Source organism: Bidens hawaiensis, unplaced genomic scaffold (genome assembly GCF_021521415.1).
Source record: "Bidens hawaiensis isolate Kalapana, Puna unplaced genomic scaffold, B.hawaiensis_p1.1 tig00012467_1, whole genome shotgun sequence".
In the NCBI taxonomy this organism is placed as follows: Eukaryota; Viridiplantae; Streptophyta; class Magnoliopsida; order Asterales; family Asteraceae; genus Bidens; species Bidens hawaiensis.
In genome coordinates this window covers 450,289-470,440 of record NW_027492017.1, presented here as the reverse complement: position 1 = coordinate 470,440, position 20,152 = coordinate 450,289, and the positions used below count along the sequence as shown (strand labels likewise).

The window sequence follows — 20,152 nt, the reverse complement described above, 5'->3', positions numbered from 1 at the left end:
TAAGAATACAATTTGTTTCGGAAACTTTAAAAAACAGGTTGTTCTGGGTAAAAAAAGTACGATTATAAAGTTTAGTTTGCATTTTTTTTTAACGGTGAATTTTTTTTTATGTTTGTCCTTTGTGGGACTTAACACAGGTGTTTTAAAGGATTTGTCTTTGCCAATGGGTATAAAGTTTAGTTTAGTTTGCTAACGGGTCAAAAGGTAATATACGAGTTAAACTGTGATCGAGTTGACTACCAAGGGTAGTTTCGGAATTAATTTGTCCTAAACTGATTTCGGTTTGGGAAATTAGAGATTTATGAATACGTTGACTTGAAAAAGTCAAACTTGTCAAGATTAAATATTCAAGATTTCAGTTCAGTTATTGGGTTGCAAGGACGTTTTTGGAAATTGGCAAAAGGTAATTGTAACTATTGTTGACTTCGGGATCCCATAACGAATAACCCGCTTTTGACCGATATTTCGTAATGGGCATTCCAGCGCAATGCGCAAGCATGCAATCTATATTAATTTGCAATGTCGGTGGCAGCGCAAAGCTGCCATTGGGCCACCTGGCAGCCTGTCCTCTTGCCACATCATCATGTCATAACTTAAGTTATTTTTTTTAATTGTTATTTTTTGTATTGTAATCTATACGAGAGTCAATACTGTTTTGGACATTCATTAATATATTTTTTGTGTTTAGTTGCACTATCGTATATAATTTTTTTGAATAACGTTAAATTTTTATAAGTGGTACGAGTGCTGATACCATTTTAAGTGTTTACTATATTTTTGTATCACAAACTATACGAGTGTGGATACTATTTTTAGTGTTTGCTTAGTGTCATTTCCTAATTTTTCTTAGTGTCAGTACCATATTTTTTTAAATTGTTAATATATTTTAGCATAAGCTATACAAGTGTTGACATATTTTAAAGGTTTACAAATTTATTATTTTGATTTAGTCTGGTACCATAACAAACCTAATGAATACCTACCGAATATTCGTCGGGCAGGTAAAAAGACTAGTTATATATTTATTTATTGATGGATGATGTTTGCTTCAACTATCATCTACTATTGAGTTATTTATGATATACACTCTTTTTTTTCTTCATTTTTGAAATTGTAGACTTCTGCCAAGAGGAGTTGTTACTTCCATAAATGGCATTTACTAAATAACATTTGAGTGTGCAAGAAAACAATGGGGCATGCAAATAATCATACATACAGCGGACACGTGGAGAGAGCAATGGTTCATATAAATTCTTTTTAGGCATGCAAATTGAAGATATCCAATAAGTGGTTCTTTTATCAGTTTTAACAGCGTTTGAAACTACCCACAATATCTGAATAAGTCTTTTTAAATGGGATGTCAACCGTTCATACTGATTTTGACGTTCCATTGTCAGAGATAAAACTCACCACTATATGAAAACCCCTTATTAAGTCAGGTTTCAAACCAAATATCATAAGATCTCAAGCCTTAACCATCATTCACATGTCATTAAATCAAAACCAACTACATGTATCCTAGAAGTATTGTACCAAATGTAAGAGAACATATCCACTCTATTATTATTATTATTATTATTTAACTTGTCTTCATATATTAAATAAAACGATTCATTTACAATAGAGATGGGTAAGCGATCAACAAACTGCGTCGCCACCCCTTTTAAATTACAAACTTAATTTTACTGAAAACAAAGTTACAGTTCTTTGACGTCTACGTGAATGGCTTGCAATAACAACTATAAAAAAACACATGAATGGTAACCATCAACCACTCAAACCATAAAGGGGTTGTCTAAACATTAACTTATCAATAAATACCTTGTATCATCACCAACTTCAAAACATCATAACGTACCCCACAAACCATGGAGACCATTACAAGTTTTTGTGTTCTTGGAGTTGCATCAATAATCTTCTTGTTTTGCATATGGAAAATTTTGAATTGGCTATGGTTCAAACCGAAGAAGATTGAAAAGTTTCTAAGAGATCAAGGTCTCAAAGGAACCCCTTATAGACTCTTGTATGGAGACTTGAAAGAGATGGCGCTTATGACGAACGAAGCCAAGTCTAAGCCGATGAATCTAACTCATGATATCGTTCCTCGAGTATTGCCATTCTACCACAATGCCATCACCACTCTTGGTAAGTATTTGAATTTTTTTTTTATTTTTGTTATTATCTTGTAAGTAGAATTGTTGTTATGTACATGTAACTACGTAGAAAATAAAATAAATAAGAAATGAAATTTTTACATGTAAAATCCATTATAGGGTTACACATTGTTGTGATGAGCTAGACGCACCGTTATATCAAGTGTGCTAGATAAGTAATTTCAAGGAGTGGGAAAGTCGGATGCATTGTTTTAGTCGATTAAACGTATTCTTGGCATACATAGTGAAAAAATAACATTAATTAATATATTTGTGTATTTATCTAAGATCGACATAACGATTTGTGAAATTTTTTGGATTAAAATTATAAATAGTGAATACTCTTGAATTGATACATGCATGCAAATAGTTGCATGTGTATTCAGATATTATAAACATCTAAACCCTTGGAACGCTCTCATGGGAGTTTTAACTTTTAAGTTGTGAGGCCTAATCCAACTAGTGGTGCTCCAGGTGTATGACACATGAGTGAGATTCGAACTCGCGACATCAAACTGAAGAAACCTCTCAGTTTAGATTGATTTTTGAATTAGTTATGATAATGCATTGAATTCACATGTATATATGTGAGCACGGAGCGAAATCGTGATGCAATGAGTTAAATATATGCTTTTCACTCTCACATTGTACATAGCTATAATATTTTTGTCCATGAAGTAATTTTCTGATTTATTCTATAGCCTCTTAATGATTCCATTGAGAGATTGCCTATAAATCGGTCAGATGTAGAGTATATTTGGCTCACTAAAGAGACACCTCTTAATGGTTCACAGAGCATCTTAATGGTTTCCTGACACATGTTGAATGATTTAGAGACTGCTTCTTAATGATTCAGTACAAGATTGTCAAACAGCCCCTTAGAAAACTAATATCTAAATTTATGTTTGTCTAGATTTTTCTTATAATGGTTTTTATATCCACATGTAGGTAAGAATTGTTTTACATGGGTAGGAACAAGACCCATATTACACATACATGAACCGTCTATGATACGAGAACTTTTGGCTAACTATAATAAGTTTCAAAAGCCAAGGGGAGTTAATCCATTAACAAAGTTGCTAATTAGAGGATTACTCGCTACCGAGGGTGATCAATGGGTTAAACATAGAAAAATCATCAACCCGGCATTTCACATGGAGAAGCTCAAGGTTTCTTGCTCTTGTTTTTCCCTTAGTTTTTTTTTCTATTATTATTTTGTTATTGCTTATTCATCAAAAACCATCATTAGAATGATTATTTTTGTTTTTGTAGTATATGGGACCCGCATTTTATGCGAGCTGCAATGATATGATGGAGAAATTGGAAAAGGCGGTAAACTCACAAAGCTCTTGTGAAGTTGACGTGTGGCCTTATATTCAAATGTTTTCAAGTGATGTAATTTCACGTACAGCGTTTGGTAGTAGTTTTGAGGAAGGAAGAAAGATATTTGAACTTCAAGAAGAACAAACGAAACTAATTGGAAAGGTTTTAAGTTCAGTTTACATCCCAGGATCAAGGTAAGCTAGTTTCCAAACAATATTTTTCTTGTATTTTTTTTAACTTAACCAACCGTCGAAAACTCTTTATTTGATTCTTAATGTGGTAACATATACAACTAGTTTTAGATAGTTTATTTTGCTGATAAAATAAGATCTAACAGATTTTTACCAACAAAAAACAACATGAGGATGAAGCAGATTCACCAACAAGTGAAGGATTCAATAAGCGGCATAATCAATAAACGAGTTGTTGCGATGAAAGCAGGAGAAGCTAGCCCTGACGACCTTTTGGGCATGCTTTTGGACTCTAGTTACGAAGAAATAAAACAGCATGGGAATAGCAACTTTGGATTAAGCACCGATGATATCATTGAAGAATGCAAACTCTTCTACTTTGCAGGGCAAGACACCACCTCAAATATGCTTGTTTGGACAATGATTTTGTTAGGAGAACACTCGGAATGGCAGACACGCGCTAGAGAAGAAGTTTTACATATTTTTGGTGATAAAGAACCAAGTATTGATGAATTAAGTCGTCTAAAAGTTGTAAGTTTTTAGTACTACAAATTTACTAAATCGTGTGTGCATATGTGGTGATAATTTATGCTATCTTATCCCGGTCTCATTTTGCAGATTAGCATGATCTTCAACGAGGTTCTAAGATTATATTCAACAATTGCATTTGTTAGACGGCTAATACATGAAGAAACCAAGTTAGGTAACTTAACCTTACCCGCAGGAACCATGGTCCAACTAAACATGTTGATATTGCACCACGACAAAGATATGTGGGGTGAAGACGCAAATGAGTTTAAGCCTGAAAGATTTTCTGAAGGTATTTTGAAGGCTACCAAGGGACAAGCTGTGTACCTCCCATTTGGTGGTGGCCCACGTATATGCATTGGCCAAAATTTTGCAATACTCGAAGCGAAAATGGCTCTTGCAATGATTCTACAACGGTTTTCTTTTGAGCTATCTCCATCTTACTCACATGCTCCGCACACTAGGGTTACTTTGCAACCCCACTTCGGTGCTCACTTGATCCTACACAAAATTTAGGCAACTTATTGCATATCATCGGTTCGTTGTTTAATTTAAGATATATCTATTTTTATTTAAGAATTTTTAGTTGCAACAGACATAGATTTGGTAGTATCATATATGTAATAGATGTACCGATCTTGCCAAGGATGCATTGATCGAAAGCAACACACACGTTTTTTTCAGATACATCGAGTAGAAATTTTAAAAGATCAATGCCGAATACTTTCATGTCTCAAATTTCAAATGTACCTTGTTAAGAATATGAAATTTGTGAAATTTGTGATTTCTTATATGAAACCTCCAGTTATATTAGAAAATAGGTTACCACAAAACAGGTGATGTATCACTTTTTTCTAGTCATGTGTCACCCTTTTATATCTCTGTTAACACGTTCTTAAGAGCATCTTATGCACAACTACCGATCAAATATCGCCTTTCACTCACGTATGGATGGTTCCAATGTATATGTTCATTTCATATAAATAAATGTATGTATTTACATTCTCTCTAAAGTCTAAACTGATTTTTCAAAGAACTCTTAGATGAAGAACTCTTATATGGATATTCGACATGCAAGTGACTCAAGTAACGTTAGAGGTGCATACACGTAGCGTACAAGTTACATATATGTAACTTCTTGAGTTAGATATTTTTTAAAACAAAGAAAATTGATACATGATTATATATTGCTGTGCAACAAAACTGGATTTGACATCACAAAATGAAGCCCAAAAAGTACACAAATTTACAAAAAAAACGACTAACTAATCATATTGTGTTCGTCCGGCGTCTTCATGCATTTGTATTGAACAGATCAAAACAACAATATGGACATCTGCACAATTACCTGCAAATAAGTCTTTTTTACACTTTTACATGCTGACGTGGATGCCACAAAGACCAGTTAGGTTATCGATTACAAAAAACTTACTTGTAATGGAGCATGTGATATCATACGCGATCAAGAACCATCTTCCTCATCTTCCGTATCCTCAAGAATAACGTATTTTGCAGGGACATTGTTGTTAGTTTCTTCCACGTCATCTCCACTTGATATATTATTTTGTAACTTTTGGTACCTGACAAATATAAGTGGGAAATATTATGTACCAACCTTACAAGGAAACCACTCGCACATGCAAACAATGTTTCGTTAATAATAATGTAATATGATTATGATTTATGATTATGATTATGACTATGATTTTGATTTGTTACTGAAAACAACTTTAAAAGGGAGTCTTTCCGGATAACTTACTTGTACCAATTGAATAGACTCACACCAAACATAATTGTGACAAGGCCAGCTCCTTTCAGCCATGTAAACTCATCATGAAAGTAAAATACTGCAACCTGAAAATAAAATAAAAAATCAGTAACATAAATATAAAAGAAATTGTCTATATTTATTTATTTTTATTTTTTTATATTCATTTTTAAGCATATTTTTTCCTCTTATGGCATTTAAAGTTTTAGAAATTTCCGAGTATGCCGTTAAGACGTGCTATTTTTATCGACGTCTCAATATGAGTTTTGTTTAAAACCGAGATGTGAGTAGTAATGTACACGTCATTAAAGCACAAACACACATGTCATCAAAGCTACCTCACAGTTTCAGTTTCGTTTCGGTTTAGTTCTTTTATTTTGTATAAAATGACATTGTTTACATAATTATAAACATACCGTTAAGTGTTTATTTCTATCTATGTTTCGATAAATGTTTTGTTCAAAACTGAACAGATCAAATATAATCGATTTTTTTTCTTTCCTGTGACGAACCGAACCGATATCGTCAGAACCTCAGTACGGGTACCAGTATTCATTAGTGCCGGTTTTACACGTTTTAGCATTCGGTTAAATGATTTTTTTAAATTCGCTTTCGTGTTTCTTTAGTTTCGTTTTAAGGAAGTAAATTTTTCGTGATTTACAATATATCATCATCACATGTTTTTCTATCTGCATTCAAATGTTTGATACCGCGCAGCCGCAATGCACAGTATCTCCCAGTCCCACTAGTGATATTTTGTTTGCTTAAATTTTGTAATATCTTAATGCCAGATTGTGACGGCCCACTTCTTCAAATCACAATAATATTGGTTCTGATATTATCAATATATTGTATTGCAATGTATTAAAGGTTTCCAAATAACTTTTTGGGTTTTTTTCCAAGTATTTAGTTTCATGAGTCAAAGATGATGTCATCATACCAGTATTGTGACAGCTTCCTTTACAACTCCAGCAATAGTCACTGTCACTGCACTTGTTATTGAAACAAGAACATACTCTGTCAACACCTGCATCGAATAAGAAAGTATGTTGGTTTTTTATGGTATTAAACCTAGAATGTATCATCAAGTGTGACGATTGAATATTACTAAAAGAAGTGACTTGCCATAAAAAATGCTAGAGCTCCACCCAAAAACAGTAGTAGGGCACTTCGGGTTATATGCCACGAGCTATCAAAATAACTACTTTTTCTAAACTCATCCCATGGATCCATTATGAGAGAGAATAAAGCTGTTGCAACCGCCATTACTGGAGTTACATAGCTCATCAGCACCAAGGGATTTTTTAAACCTGTTAAAGAAATAACAACAGATTATATATATAAACAGATGTTTGTATATGTGTGTGTTAACAGCAAGGAGACGTGCGTGTACCATAGACTTCTTTCTGCAAGTTTGATAGGCATCAGCAATAATCAATAATTTTTCCAACCCAGCAAAAATAAATCATGATATTAGTATAAATGATAGATTAAATATATGTAGGCTTGTAAACGAACCGAACGTTAAGAACGAAGTGAACCGTTCGGTTAGAATCGGTTGGAAGTACATTTATGGTTGTTTATATAATAAAAAACGAACATGAACAAATTTTTTTGTTCATTCAGTTAAACAAACGAACAAGGACACAAGTCTCGCATTTAAGTTCGTTCATTTAGATTTTTATGTTCTTCCGTTTAAGTTCATTTATGTTAGTTTACGTTTATTTAAGATCAATCATTTACGTTCATTAATATACTCATTAAATTTTTTTAGACCCAACACATTGTTGTTCGCATTATGTTCATTCATCTACTTTCAGCTATGTTTGTGTGTTTACGTTTGTGAACCATTCACTTATACCGTTAACGAATGAACATAAGTGAACGTGCACATTATTTTTTACTAAATGAAAATGAACAACCCCCCCCCCCCCCGCGTTTGTTTTATTGTTAGTGTTCGATCGTTTGTCCGGTTAAAGTGAAACGAACGGAAACAAGCTCTATCCGATTCATTTGGTTTGTTTACAAGCCTAACTATATATAAACAAGTCAGAAATTACAACCACCATCACCACCGTACCCAGTAAATCCCGCAAACAGCAAAAACTGTTAGTAGGGTCTGGGGAGGGTGGGATATCAATGAAATAAGAAATCAAACATACACGATACCTGAAGAAGGATCTGAGTCATGGTCCAACGAAAACCAGACATAACAGCAGCAAGCATGACAAATATGAAACCCCAAAATTCAAAGGCGGTCTCTTTCGCAACTGTAACAGATGACATATCATTACAAATAAACAAGCATTAGAAGTTATTTGTATATTTATGCTGATAATTAATAAGCATAAATAGTAATCCTGGTGTTTGCAGACAAATTCAGAGTTCAGCAAGATACCTGTTAATAAAATCCCAAAAGATATTATCAACATAATGCCTAAAAGTTTAACACTCGGGGTCTCCAGCCTACAAGGTAAACTTGATATTAGCATCATAATAATAATATATTTACTCACAAGCTGAGCTTGAGCTGTCAAATAGAGCTCTAAATGAGCCAAGCTCAAGCTCTCTTAAGTTAAATGAGCTGAACCCCCTATTCATCATACAATTCAAAAAATAGAAGCTAATATAACAATCTGAAACACAGCAATTAAGTCCATGTTTAAGCTAGCTAAATGAACATCCAATCCTTTTTACATAGCGTGATGTATATCTTGTTCAATTTTAAGAGATAAAAGCTCAATTTGAGATGCAAAATCAATTTTATAATTTATTCCACTGGTGGCATATAAAAGATATATCATATATTATTAATTTGGACTGACAGTGATATGTAAAAGGGTGTTTAATATATAAGCAGAAAGTAAAAATACCTGAATGCAAAAGCAAATATTAAGAGAAATATAGGAGATGCAGATTTGCACTGCAAACATGAAAAAGGTTAACAAAATCATATTAGCATCCCACAATGGCATTAATATTAAAGGTATTTCAACATAATATGAATAAAGAAAGATGACTAACCATAGTAGCAAATGTTACAGAGATAAAAACAAGGGATTCATTGCTCAAGTTGATATCCAGTGCTGTTGCAAAAGCCGTAGGGACAACTGTGAAAGGCAAAATCCATCTGTAGCATTAGTTATTAGAAAAGTTAATTAAACTAGCAACAGGTAAGAAGAACAAAGACATAGACTTGCATCACAATTATGCCGCCATACAATAAGAAAATATAAATGCAGAAATCTACTACATTTATCAGAAAAAGGAAGTGGAACAAGGGATATATATTGTTGAAAAGCACCGTGTAAAAAAAATTAATCATTTGACTTTCTATAATAGTGTCAAGAAAGCCATATAACACTAAGAAAAATGACAAAACCATATTTTAAAGTGTAAAAAGTAATCATTTACTTCATTGTCATAGTATTTATATGGAACTTATCCACCATCTTATAGAGCAAAAAGATATGTAAAAAGGCGTAGAAACACCAAGTGTCCAAGTAATATGGGCCCTATGAGGTAGCGTTTCTGGTTTTGTATTCTTCGCCAAAATCACATCAGCTTATTAATCAGAAGGTGTGTAGATGAGAATGTAAAATTAACATTAGCTCAGGTGAGAATACAAAACACCCTACGGAAAGCGTTTCCTGAAGGCCAAACTATGAGCACTAGTTAGAACTTAGAAAAATGACACATAAAAAAGCATCTAATTATACCAAAAAAACACCAAGAACATAGCAGCATATGCTAATAGACAGAGTAAGTCAGGAAACCCTTACAAACAATACTAACTCTATTGTGTGCAAGCTTATTACATCTATAATATCAACAAAGCCAAATCTATTTTCTTTATGTAGACTTTAAGCAACCTTTTTTGGTTAAAAGACTAAAAAAGGGTACTCAGTACTCACCTCTCGTAAAGTAGTCCTTTCGTGCCATTGGCACTGTGGGTTCAAATCTATGTGACCAGAAGTACGTAATGCCCCTTGATAAAACAGCTTGCATCGAAAAATGAACCGAATTCATCAACAAGGGAGCAGGAAACTTTCCCATATCATCTCCCAGTAGAGTCTTATTATACCTATTTACCATCAACAAACACATCCTAAAACCGCAACTCAACACAAAAGACATACCAAGCTTGCAATCTCAAAAAGAAACGAACACTTACAGAGTCAACAACGTACTGAAAATGTACCACATAAGTATCAAAAACAACGTCTTGAGTACATCCGAAACAGCAATACGACTCTTGGACCTCGATAAACCATCTTTACGTTTGTTAACAAAACCACTGTATTTCGAACCTACCTCTCTATCAATATCATAACCATTTTCAATATCAAAAGACGCATAATTCTCATTCTTATTAGAAACCATTCCCATTGCACCATTACCATCACCAACTACTTGAAGCACCGGCAGTTCAAAATCATCATCCGTCTCCGAATTATTCATACTCACACGGTCCGATCCACCGTTTAAAACAACACTCTTCCCGTCATTTCCACCCCATCCGGAAAACGAAGGATCCCGATGAAACCCTAACTTCTGATTATAAACATGTTCACCTTCCACCATCTTATAATCCCCAAATCACAATCACTAAACCCTAACTTCAATCATGAACGTTCATTAACTAATCAAGTATCAAATTTGACCTAATTGAAGTCAAACTGGTCAACGTATGGTCTTATCAACAATAAGATTACAACTCACCTGCTAATTATGAAATACAGGAAGCATTGAATATCGGAATTGATTGATTGCTTTGTAATCTGTTAAATGTTGATGAAACTAATAATAATTTCGATCAAGTTTGTGCATAAATGGATAAAACGCACACCTTGTAAGTTATTAGATTGATACGAATGAATGAATTATGAATTCAAAGGTCAATCGAATTCGTTTGAAAAATGTGGATCTGCAGATGCAAAGAGAGAAATAATATAACGCAAATTGACCTTAAAATAATAATAAATAATATTGCACATGAGTCGTTGTGTTTCGTGTTGACATTTAATTTTCTTACCTTTTTCTTTGACCAGCTCGGTGCCCGCACGATGCAGCGGGAGCGCGCAACTTCACAGTGAACGCATAGTACGTGTCGGTACATACGTCACCTGATGACAGTGCACACGTAGCCTAAAATTGGACCGCGTAACTCGTGCAAAGCCAGTTGCGTGTTATCAAATATTGAACACGCGTAACCCACGGGAATGCACATTACCGACATTGGAACATGCTTAACCAACACCACGCGTGTAATTCATGGCGATTAACAGTGTAGGGTGCTACGTGGGACTGGACACGTATTTATCGGCCCGGTATATTTAAACAACGGTATTTGCGTAACTTGTAACGAAAATCAAAAGGCAAACATTAAATATACATTAATTTGAAATACATCATTTTTTTAAACCAATCCGTTTTGGCCCTAAACCTGTTGACTCGACATCGTTCTGACCTGGCCCCTTTCTACTCGAACCCGAACCAAATTAACCATTTTTTTTTGTATTGACTCATTCCGACCCTATTGTACTTTTACAAATGACCTGAGCTCGCCCAACTCGACCTATTACTCGGTTCTAAATTGTAAGCGCGTAACATGTTAACGTTTTAAAACTAAAAAAACTATAGCAATATCATACTCAAATCAAAGAGAATAAAATGCTCGTTTTTATGTTGTACTTTTTTAAAAAAAATTATTAACGTGTGAAAAAATTATGGCCGTTAAAAAATCACGGGGTAGTTGGTTTTGATTTAGGTGGCATGTGTGTAACTACTATTAAACTTTACAAAAAAAGTAATAAAGTTGAGGGACTAAATTTGTAAGTATATGTTAAAAGAAAGAAAGTTGTAAAACTTAATTACCCTTCATTTCTATATTTTTAATGCATTATGTGTTGTATATAAAGCATTGAGTTTGGTATCTCTTAAACTTTTAGAGGTCCCTAACTCATGCTTTATATATAGTATAGATTAAAGTATACGTTTATTATTAAATTGTTTTCCTCTATATTGTGCTGCGAGATGGTAACGGAGAAACTTGATGTTTCATATGACCCAGATTCGATTTCGGCCTCTAGCATTTAGTTTCAGAAGTATCAGGGTGATGATGGGATATCCCTAGACGAATATGTGGCTTTTACAAGTTGAATCCTTGAACTGAACAAGTTTTATCATACTACACTATGGTGCCTTAGGTGAGGGTTTTTCTAGATCCAAAGACGAGTGTATCCTGATGTGGTGAATTTTGCCAGTAGCCCATTTGAAGCATTCGTTTGCCGTTAAAAAAAACCGGTATTGTATTGGTAGTCGTACCAATTTAGCATATTATTGCCTTAAGAAAACAAAACGGGACCATAGTGTGTGAAAAAAATGTACTCACATATACAACGCATAGTACAAATAAATTTGATGCTGTAGTTACAACTGTAACTTTGTCCATACCGAAATATTCATTTGTTTAATACTCAACATGTGCGAATTATATTCCCTTTTAAGTATTAGAGATGAACAAATGGTACCAATATCGGTAACAAAACGAGCATTTCAGAATTGACAAAAAAATAAATAAAAAATTGGGACCGTGACATTTAATATGGTGTCGATATGGTATTGAGCTTATCCCTAGTAAGTGTAATTTAATTGAACTGTTGACTCAAAAATCAGAAATGGGAAATTTATATTTTAACCTTTGATTAAAACATAGAAACAGGGTACTTTGATATTGGTATTACAAAAAGATTATATTTGCCACTAAACAACATAAACTTTGTTGTCATTGAAAGGTGTCAAGCTCAAGCATACATGCAATTTCACTTTTCAGTACATGATATTGACGTTTTAACATGAAGGTAATATTGTCTAAAAAAGGAATATTCCCTCAATTGTTAATACTCTTTGTGGACACACATGATTCATGTTGGAAATTGGGATGAATTTAAGAACCATTGAATTTTGGTTGATCGATTTCTTTAATAATTAACACAATGCAAGTGTTACGTGTCTTCCTTAATTTTCTTTTTTCATAATCTAAAATGTTATCAATTAATGATATGTTCTTTATTGTTAAAAGGGTATATTGGTCATGTTAAACACAAAATTATTTAGCACCAATATACATAAATAATGCTAACATCAAAAATAAAAGTAACAATTACATATTTGTGTTTTGTCTGTATTGAAAAATAAATATGAATATTTTGTTCTTTAACTCTAATAATTACAGTTATTGTCGTTTCGTGCAATTTTATTATGGATCTAGTCTTTTAGGTGGGTTGGGATCGAAAAAAAAACGATGCTCATGATTTGTTATAAATCTTATGAGCCGGACCCAGTAACCCAATATCCATGAGCCCAACTGGACAAACCAACTCAAGGCCCACAAATAATAAGTATAAGAAAAAGAAATTTGGATCGGATTAGGGGAACGAATATGATATGTGTTCGAGTAGCTTTTCTCATCTCCTACTATGAAATCTCTGGTCTTCCCATCTCCTTTTCTCTTTGGTTTTTGATATCTTCACTTGTAATCGATTAACTACCTTAATAGATTTAAGTTTCGAGTTTGATTTATGAATTTGGTCATAGTTGGTTGTGATAGGATCTAATCACTGCATGATTCCATCTATTTTCAATTGATAGTTGTTGACACACTTCAAAAGCTCATAGTTCATCAGAATGATCAATCATACTATTTTCTTTGTAAACACTTTCAAACATACTTATGATGTAAGACTTTCAATATACAAAATGTGTCATATTGAATTAAAGGAACATGAGCAACAAAATAAGATTTTGATTAAGGAATACAAAAACTTACATTTTCTAACACGTCTCAGCCCGTTTCTATTAAACACAAAAAAAACTCGACACAAATAAAACAATTACACGAACCCTATATTTATACTAGATTTAAACGAATCATATTCTAATTCAAACTCAGTTAACAAACAAAAATAATCCTAACAAACCTAAACAAATTCTGTAATTAACTAAAATAAATTCCCATTATATCTTCAAATTCGAATCTTTCTTAAATAAAAAAACGGGTCGAATATTTACCCACTCGGGTTCGATCCATAACCTATATATTATTCTCACATTTAACAAACTTCAACGCAAGAAAACCAACTAAAATAGGAAAATACCGAAACTACCCTCGAGTTTGGGTCGTACATTACCTACCCGCCGTAAACTAACCGGCCGGAAAATAATATCTTTCTCCGATCTCGATTCATCTGACGTCATAATTCCGATCGTAATCTCCGGCACCGTTTACAGCTACAGGTAGTCTGATTTTGACATAATTTATTCGCAATTGATATTATCTGGTTGTTATGTTTGAAGATCGGCCAATTAATCTGAATTGTTAGGGTTTTTACGTGTCGAACGATTGATATGTCAATTCAATGTGTTTTTTGACCTAATTTGTTAATAATAAGTTAATTAACCATAAAATTGTGATTGATTGGAGTATTAAGTTAGGGCTGATGATTGAATGCTTGTTATAAAGCTATTATTGTGCATCTGGTTGAATTTGAATGGCTGATAGTAGTAGTAGTAGTACTACTACTACTACTACTACTAATAATAATAATAATAATAATAGTAATAATAGTAATAATAATAATAATAATAATAATAATAATAATAATAATAATAAATTCAACATGTCTGAACTTTACTTGGCCAAGTTACTATCGGTTTCGGTTCGGTTTTTGGCCGGTTTCGGTGGAGAAAATTACAAACCGGTTTCTACGTAATCGGTTTCAAACCGGTTCTTTTGTCCGCCTCTATTTAAAACCTAATATATTACTACTATACATAATGATGTTATTGAATTAGGCTTGGAGTATTAAGTTAGGGCTGATGGTTGAATGTTTGTTATGTCAGGTATAATTACTTAAGTTTTATACATAACTGCATTAGTTTTACCATTGGATATCAAACTAAATTCAACAGTTTAGGTTTTACACAGATCTAATTGATATTATCTGGTTGTTATGTTCGAAGTTCGGTCGATTTATCTGAATCCATAGGGTTCTAAGGTATGTAACGATAAATATCCGAATTCAATATGTTTTCGACCTAATATGTTAATGACAGGTAATTGATGGTATAATAATTTTATTAGAATAACCTTGGAGCATGAAATCATAACTGCAACAATTTTACCCTTGGAATTTAAACTAAAGGCAACATTTTAGGTTTTGGACAGATTTCAAATAAAAATCATTGTTTGTTTGGTTTAGTATCCCTAGCTGCAGCTTCAAAAAAGTTGATCAATTTGAATGACTGTTGGAATATTGATTTTGTTTTAAAAGAACTTTTTACTGCTTACTTCAGGGCTGTACTGAAAAATGAGATCAACTGATCCAATGGTGGGAGAATGGGGTGCAAAGCCAGTGAGAAGAATCCCTACTTTGGTTGATCTTTGTGTTCAAAAAGCTATAGATAATGTTAGGTATTTAGGTGATGTGGGAGAGACGGACACATATCTTTTAGAACGGTTTTTACCACATTGTACTGAAGAACAGCTTAAGCATATTGAGGATTCAACTGAGGTAGTTAATGTCTTTTAACACAGTTTTGTTTTCTAACAAAAATAGTGTATAAATTTGAGATATTTTAAGTATTGTATGTTGTGCAGGACCGAGATTTAAGCCCGGTTACTGATAAGCTATGGAAGAACTTTTACATGAAACAGTTTGGTGTCAAAAGCACCAACGTTGTAGTTGAAAGAATGAAAGAAAAGAGAGTTTCGTTTAAATGGAGACAATTGTATGAGGTGCTAATATTTTCTTTCCCATCAAAAGTTATCGTGGCTCATTTTTTGTTCTGTTTGTGTATCACAATATAGTTGCTAAAATGTTATTTACATTTTGTTAGTATCCAGAAAATGATAACTTTTTAGAAGATTTAAACAGTTTTGAAAATTTAATATGCTAATATATAGGTTGCTCAATCTGTAGGCAAAGTTAAAAGATGTGGAGGAGGCCCAACAAAAATCATTTGAGCGAATAAAGCAACTGTATAAAAAAGAAGATGCTAGTAAGTTATTCATTTATTATGCTTGGTGACCTTTTTGCCTTATGTTTACTTGATTTATATCTTGCTCTGCTGACTTTTGTTTAGTCAGCTTTAAGTTGCAATTGACGATGTTGATATCTTCACACCTGTAGGGTAATTTAGGAATAAAAATGCTTTATAAATTTCGTTTTGAATATGAAGCTTATTATTTATGTTGTACTTATGTATATATTATTATTTAAAGTTGACCATTCTTATGTTATGACAGAGAAGCAAAGTCGGCAAGTTCAATTGTGCACCAAAGTGCCTCCGTCTAGCAGCTATAAAAGGAGTTTTTATGGAGGTACCTTGTAAAAGTTGCAACTTGCAACTTCCAATAGTTGATACTTATTATTATCAAATATTATGAGCTTTATGACATTGTTGATGTGGCTTCTGTAGGGCCCGGTAGCTGCAGTAATACAAAGAGTGGAATAATGAAGAAGGCCAAACAAGAATTCCTTAAGAGGTACTTGTTGCCCACCATTGAAATAGTATATCATTGTTCATTTTCAGAAGTATTGCTTGTGTTAACAAGTTTCTATCAGGGGGTCATGGAAATAATTAGATTTTGGGTTGTCATTTATAACCTGTTTAATAAACATGTTGACATGTTTTACCCGCTTAGTTAAACATGTTGACCCGCCAAGCCATTTAAGGTTAGAATAAGAGTACAAAATATTTTACAAGGTCAACTAACCAACCAACCAACCAACCAACCTGACGACCTATTTAACCCATTTATAACCGTCAACTTTTGACTTGTATAGATAAATGGGTTATACATAGATAAATGGGTTAGACGAGTCGAGCTGGAGCTCTCATAAGTTTAACAAGCCAAGCTCGAGCCTAGTTGAGCTCAGGTACAGCCCGGCACATTTACACTTACACAGGGCGTGTTCGGGTTACACTTTTTTAAAATAAAAAATTGGTTAGGGTTAATGTTTGACACAATAAATAGACGGGTCGTGTCAGGGCTTATCAGTTCAACCCTACAAGATTTGACGGTTTTTTAATGTTTTGGTTGATTTTTTCGACAGTCGAGAAGTCCATAACCTATCTGCTATGAAGAAAGTTGCTGTGCATAACAATCGCAGGTAATGTTATAGTTAATATCTGTGTAGAAACAATAACTGTCTTTATGAATCGTGCCTAACCATCAAGAAATCTTATTATTATCGTGCAGTGTTCCATCTATAAGGAAACCAATTCAAATAAGGAAACCAATTCATATAATGAAACCAATTCATATACCTGGAAGGTCTGCTGCTTCAAGTTCCAAGTTTAGTACAGTACACCAACTGTAGGGGTATGGTACTAAACCCGGCTTACGACCTTAATTTATTATGTCTGGCTTATTTTATTATATGGACTAATACAATATTATTGGGCTGAGGGGGTTTTGTGGAGGTAACCCTAATTGGGCTAGGCCCATTAGGGTACCATGATGGTGGCCATGAGGCTCCCTATATAAGGAGGTCTCCACCTCCTTATTAAGGGTTGTTGTTCTCAATAAGAGCCACCACCATAACCATTTTTGTGTCTGTAAACAAGAGATCCTTGAGATTTCTTAGCAGTCACCTCCACACCCCCAAAAACCATTGCAGATCTTAAGCTACCGGAGAAGAAGATGAAGTTGTGGTTCGTTTATCTCGAACACCGAGGAACATCGTCTTGGATCAGGTCAGATTCATTTCATGTTTCTACATTGGCGCCATCTGTGGGACCGGCAACGAACCACGTCTTGTTTTTCGTCTCGGTCCTCCGATCTGTTCATCAAATACTCTAGGTTCTACGATTTCTTCTTTCAGATCTGTTCTATGGAAGTCCAAAAATCCGTAGATCTGAAAATATTTCTAGATCCGGAAATATACAAGAAGAAATACCACCAAACTTTGGGGAAAACCCTTAGATCTGTGTGTTTTATAAGTGAAATATACCAGATCTAGTTATGATTTTTTCAGATCTGGGTTCGGTTGAGCAATAGTCACCTTTCATATTCATAGATCTATAAATCCTTTCAGATCTGTTGGTTTTTACATAAAACCTACCTGATGTGGATATTCAGATCTGTTCCATGCGCGCTCAACTCCGCCATGCATGCGCGCTCAACCCCGCCATGCATGCGCGCTCAACTCTCGCCATGCATGCGCGCTCAACTCTCGCGATGCTTGTGCGCAACTCTCCGCCATGCACGCGCGCTCAACTCCCGCCATGCATGCGCGCTCAACTCCCCGCCATGCATGCGCGCTCAACCCTTCGCCATGCATGCGCGCTCGACCCCCGCCATGCATGCGCGCTCAACCCCGCCATGCATGCGCGCTCATCCCTCCGCCATGCATGCGCGCTCAACTCCCGCCATGCATGCGCGCTCAACCCCGCCATGCATGCGCGCTCGACCCCCGCCATGCAAGCGCGCTCGACCCCCGCCATGCATGCGCGCTCGACCCCCGCCATGCACGCGCGCTCGACTCCCCGCCATGCACGCGCGCTGACTCCCCGCCATGCACGCGCGCTCGACTCCCGCCATACTCCCCGCCATGCACGCGCGCTCGACTCCCGCCATACTCCCCGCCATGCATGCGCGCTCGACTCCCGCCATGCACGCGCGCTCGACTCCCGCCATGCACGCGCGCTCGACTCCCGCCATACTCCCCGCCATGCAATAGTCACCTTTCATATTCATAGATCTATAAATCCTTTCAGATCTGTTGGTTTTTACATAAAACCTACCTGATGTGGATATTCAGATCTGTTCCATGCGCGCTCAACCCCGCCATGCATGCGCGCTCAACTCTCGCCATGCATGCGCGCTCAACTATCGCCATGCATGCGCGCGCAACTCGCCGCCATGCATGCGCGCTCAACCCCGCCATGCATGCGCGCTCGACTCCGCCATGCATGCGCGCTCGACTCTCGCATGCATGCGCGCTCGACTCCCGCCATGCATGCGCGCTCGACCCCGCCATGCAAGCGCGCTCGACACGCAAGAAGATTCTATAAAGCCTATTATAAAGTTGCGTTAAGAATATTCCGAATGTTTCAAAGTCAGTGTTTGTTTTTCTGTTTACCGATCAGTATTTTTGTTAATCTCTGTATTCCAAAATTATTCAGTTTGACAAGTGTATCGTGAAATTTCGGTTTTTAAGGGCTGGATGGAAATAGCTTGCATTAAGATGAAATTTTATAAGCTTGGACGGGCCGCGAGATTGGTATACAATCGAGAAATGGAAGGTTAGGCATTGAACCCGACAGGGCTAAATGGAAATATAACTTCCTCTAGTTGTCTACCAGTGTGGTTCCATTTTGTGTGCTTCCTTTTCGTGTGCATGGGCGGATGAAAGCGGAAACCACATTTGATCTCGAGGGAGTAAAAGTAGAATGTGACCTAGGTTTGTTATAAAAATTGAAATAGTGAACTGAAAGTTCACATTTTTCTAAATGTTGCTTTGAATCAAAAAAGAATTTGAATCTTAAAAACATTAGATCAAAGTTAAAAGAAATGGAAAGAAATACTTCTAAGAATTTGGAGTTTCCGATGATGCACGTGTAACCGGTTATTTTATTATATGCTACCCATATGAGTGCCCCGCCCTCTGTTAGTATTATTTAATGATTACATAATTTTATGTTGGTTTTGGATGTGATATTATTTTTAATAACATCCTCTAGATTTTAAGCTGTTTAGAATTTAAACTTCCAACTTTTTGGTTCTATCCATGTCCATGTGGTACGGGAGTTGGCCGTTCCTGTGAATTTATTAAATGCTATTATAGTGTAAATATCCAAACGGACTTTAGTGAGTATATAGCTTAGTGAGTATATAGTGATAGTTAACCGAGAAAATTTTCAATGCATATGAGAAAAATTGCTGGGTTAACCACAACACGTACCTTAACCATCATGATATATATGATGCTTCTATAGTATACTGTCTTCTTATGATGCTTCTATGATAAAGAATCAAACTAAGATATTGAAATTTAGAAACATATTAAGGTGCTTTTATTACCCCATAGTTAACATGAAGAATGGGAACATCGTGTTTCCGGATAGAATTTTACTCGCCGGAATTCAAACCGGCTAAGTCTTCTAGCAACGCCCGGCAG

At 35.2% G+C, this 20,152-nt stretch overlaps 3 protein-coding genes across 4 annotated transcripts; 2 read left to right on the top strand and 1 right to left on the bottom strand.

Annotated features, from left to right (window-relative positions):
* The first annotated feature begins 1,868 nt into the window (after positions 1-1,868).
* Positions 1,869-4,819, top strand: LOC143541104 (cytochrome P450 CYP72A219-like). The gene is made up of 5 exons (XM_077034012.1): positions 1,869-2,145; positions 3,102-3,322; positions 3,426-3,670; positions 3,814-4,198; positions 4,286-4,819. Exons 1-5 carry the CDS (start codon positions 1,869-1,871, stop codon positions 4,709-4,711), a joined length of 1,554 nt encoding a protein of 517 aa, XP_076890127.1. The 3' UTR covers positions 4,712-4,819.
* A 435-nt stretch (positions 4,820-5,254) lies between these two features.
* On the bottom strand, positions 5,255-10,568 carry LOC143541098 (putative sugar phosphate/phosphate translocator At1g06470). Its single transcript, XM_077034007.1, has 12 exons — positions 10,138-10,568; positions 9,878-10,047; positions 8,988-9,073; positions 8,837-8,886; positions 8,362-8,429; positions 8,133-8,233; positions 7,357-7,369; positions 7,089-7,273; positions 6,904-6,990; positions 5,955-6,049; positions 5,628-5,775; positions 5,255-5,543 (listed from the first exon to the last, which is right to left on the bottom strand). Exons 1-11 carry the CDS (start codon positions 10,545-10,547, stop codon positions 5,658-5,660), a joined length of 1,383 nt encoding a protein of 460 aa, XP_076890122.1. The 5' UTR covers positions 10,548-10,568; the 3' UTR covers positions 5,255-5,543; positions 5,628-5,657.
* A 3,513-nt stretch (positions 10,569-14,081) lies between these two features.
* On the top strand, positions 14,082-19,485 carry LOC143541099 (uncharacterized). 2 transcript variants are annotated; one of them, XM_077034008.1, is made up of 9 exons: positions 14,082-14,261; positions 15,321-15,538; positions 15,625-15,762; positions 15,947-16,025; positions 16,273-16,347; positions 16,446-16,512; positions 17,084-17,140; positions 17,230-17,344; positions 19,028-19,485. In XM_077034008.1, exons 2-9 carry the CDS (start codon positions 15,335-15,337, stop codon positions 19,067-19,069), a joined length of 777 nt encoding a protein of 258 aa, XP_076890123.1. In that variant the 5' UTR covers positions 14,082-14,261; positions 15,321-15,334; the 3' UTR covers positions 19,070-19,485. The 2 variants fall into 2 exon arrangements, with proteins under 2 accessions (XP_076890123.1, XP_076890124.1); XM_077034009.1 differs by lacking the exon at positions 14,082-14,261 and having other exon boundaries at positions 15,283-15,538.
* The last annotated feature ends 667 nt before the right edge of the window (positions 19,486-20,152 follow it).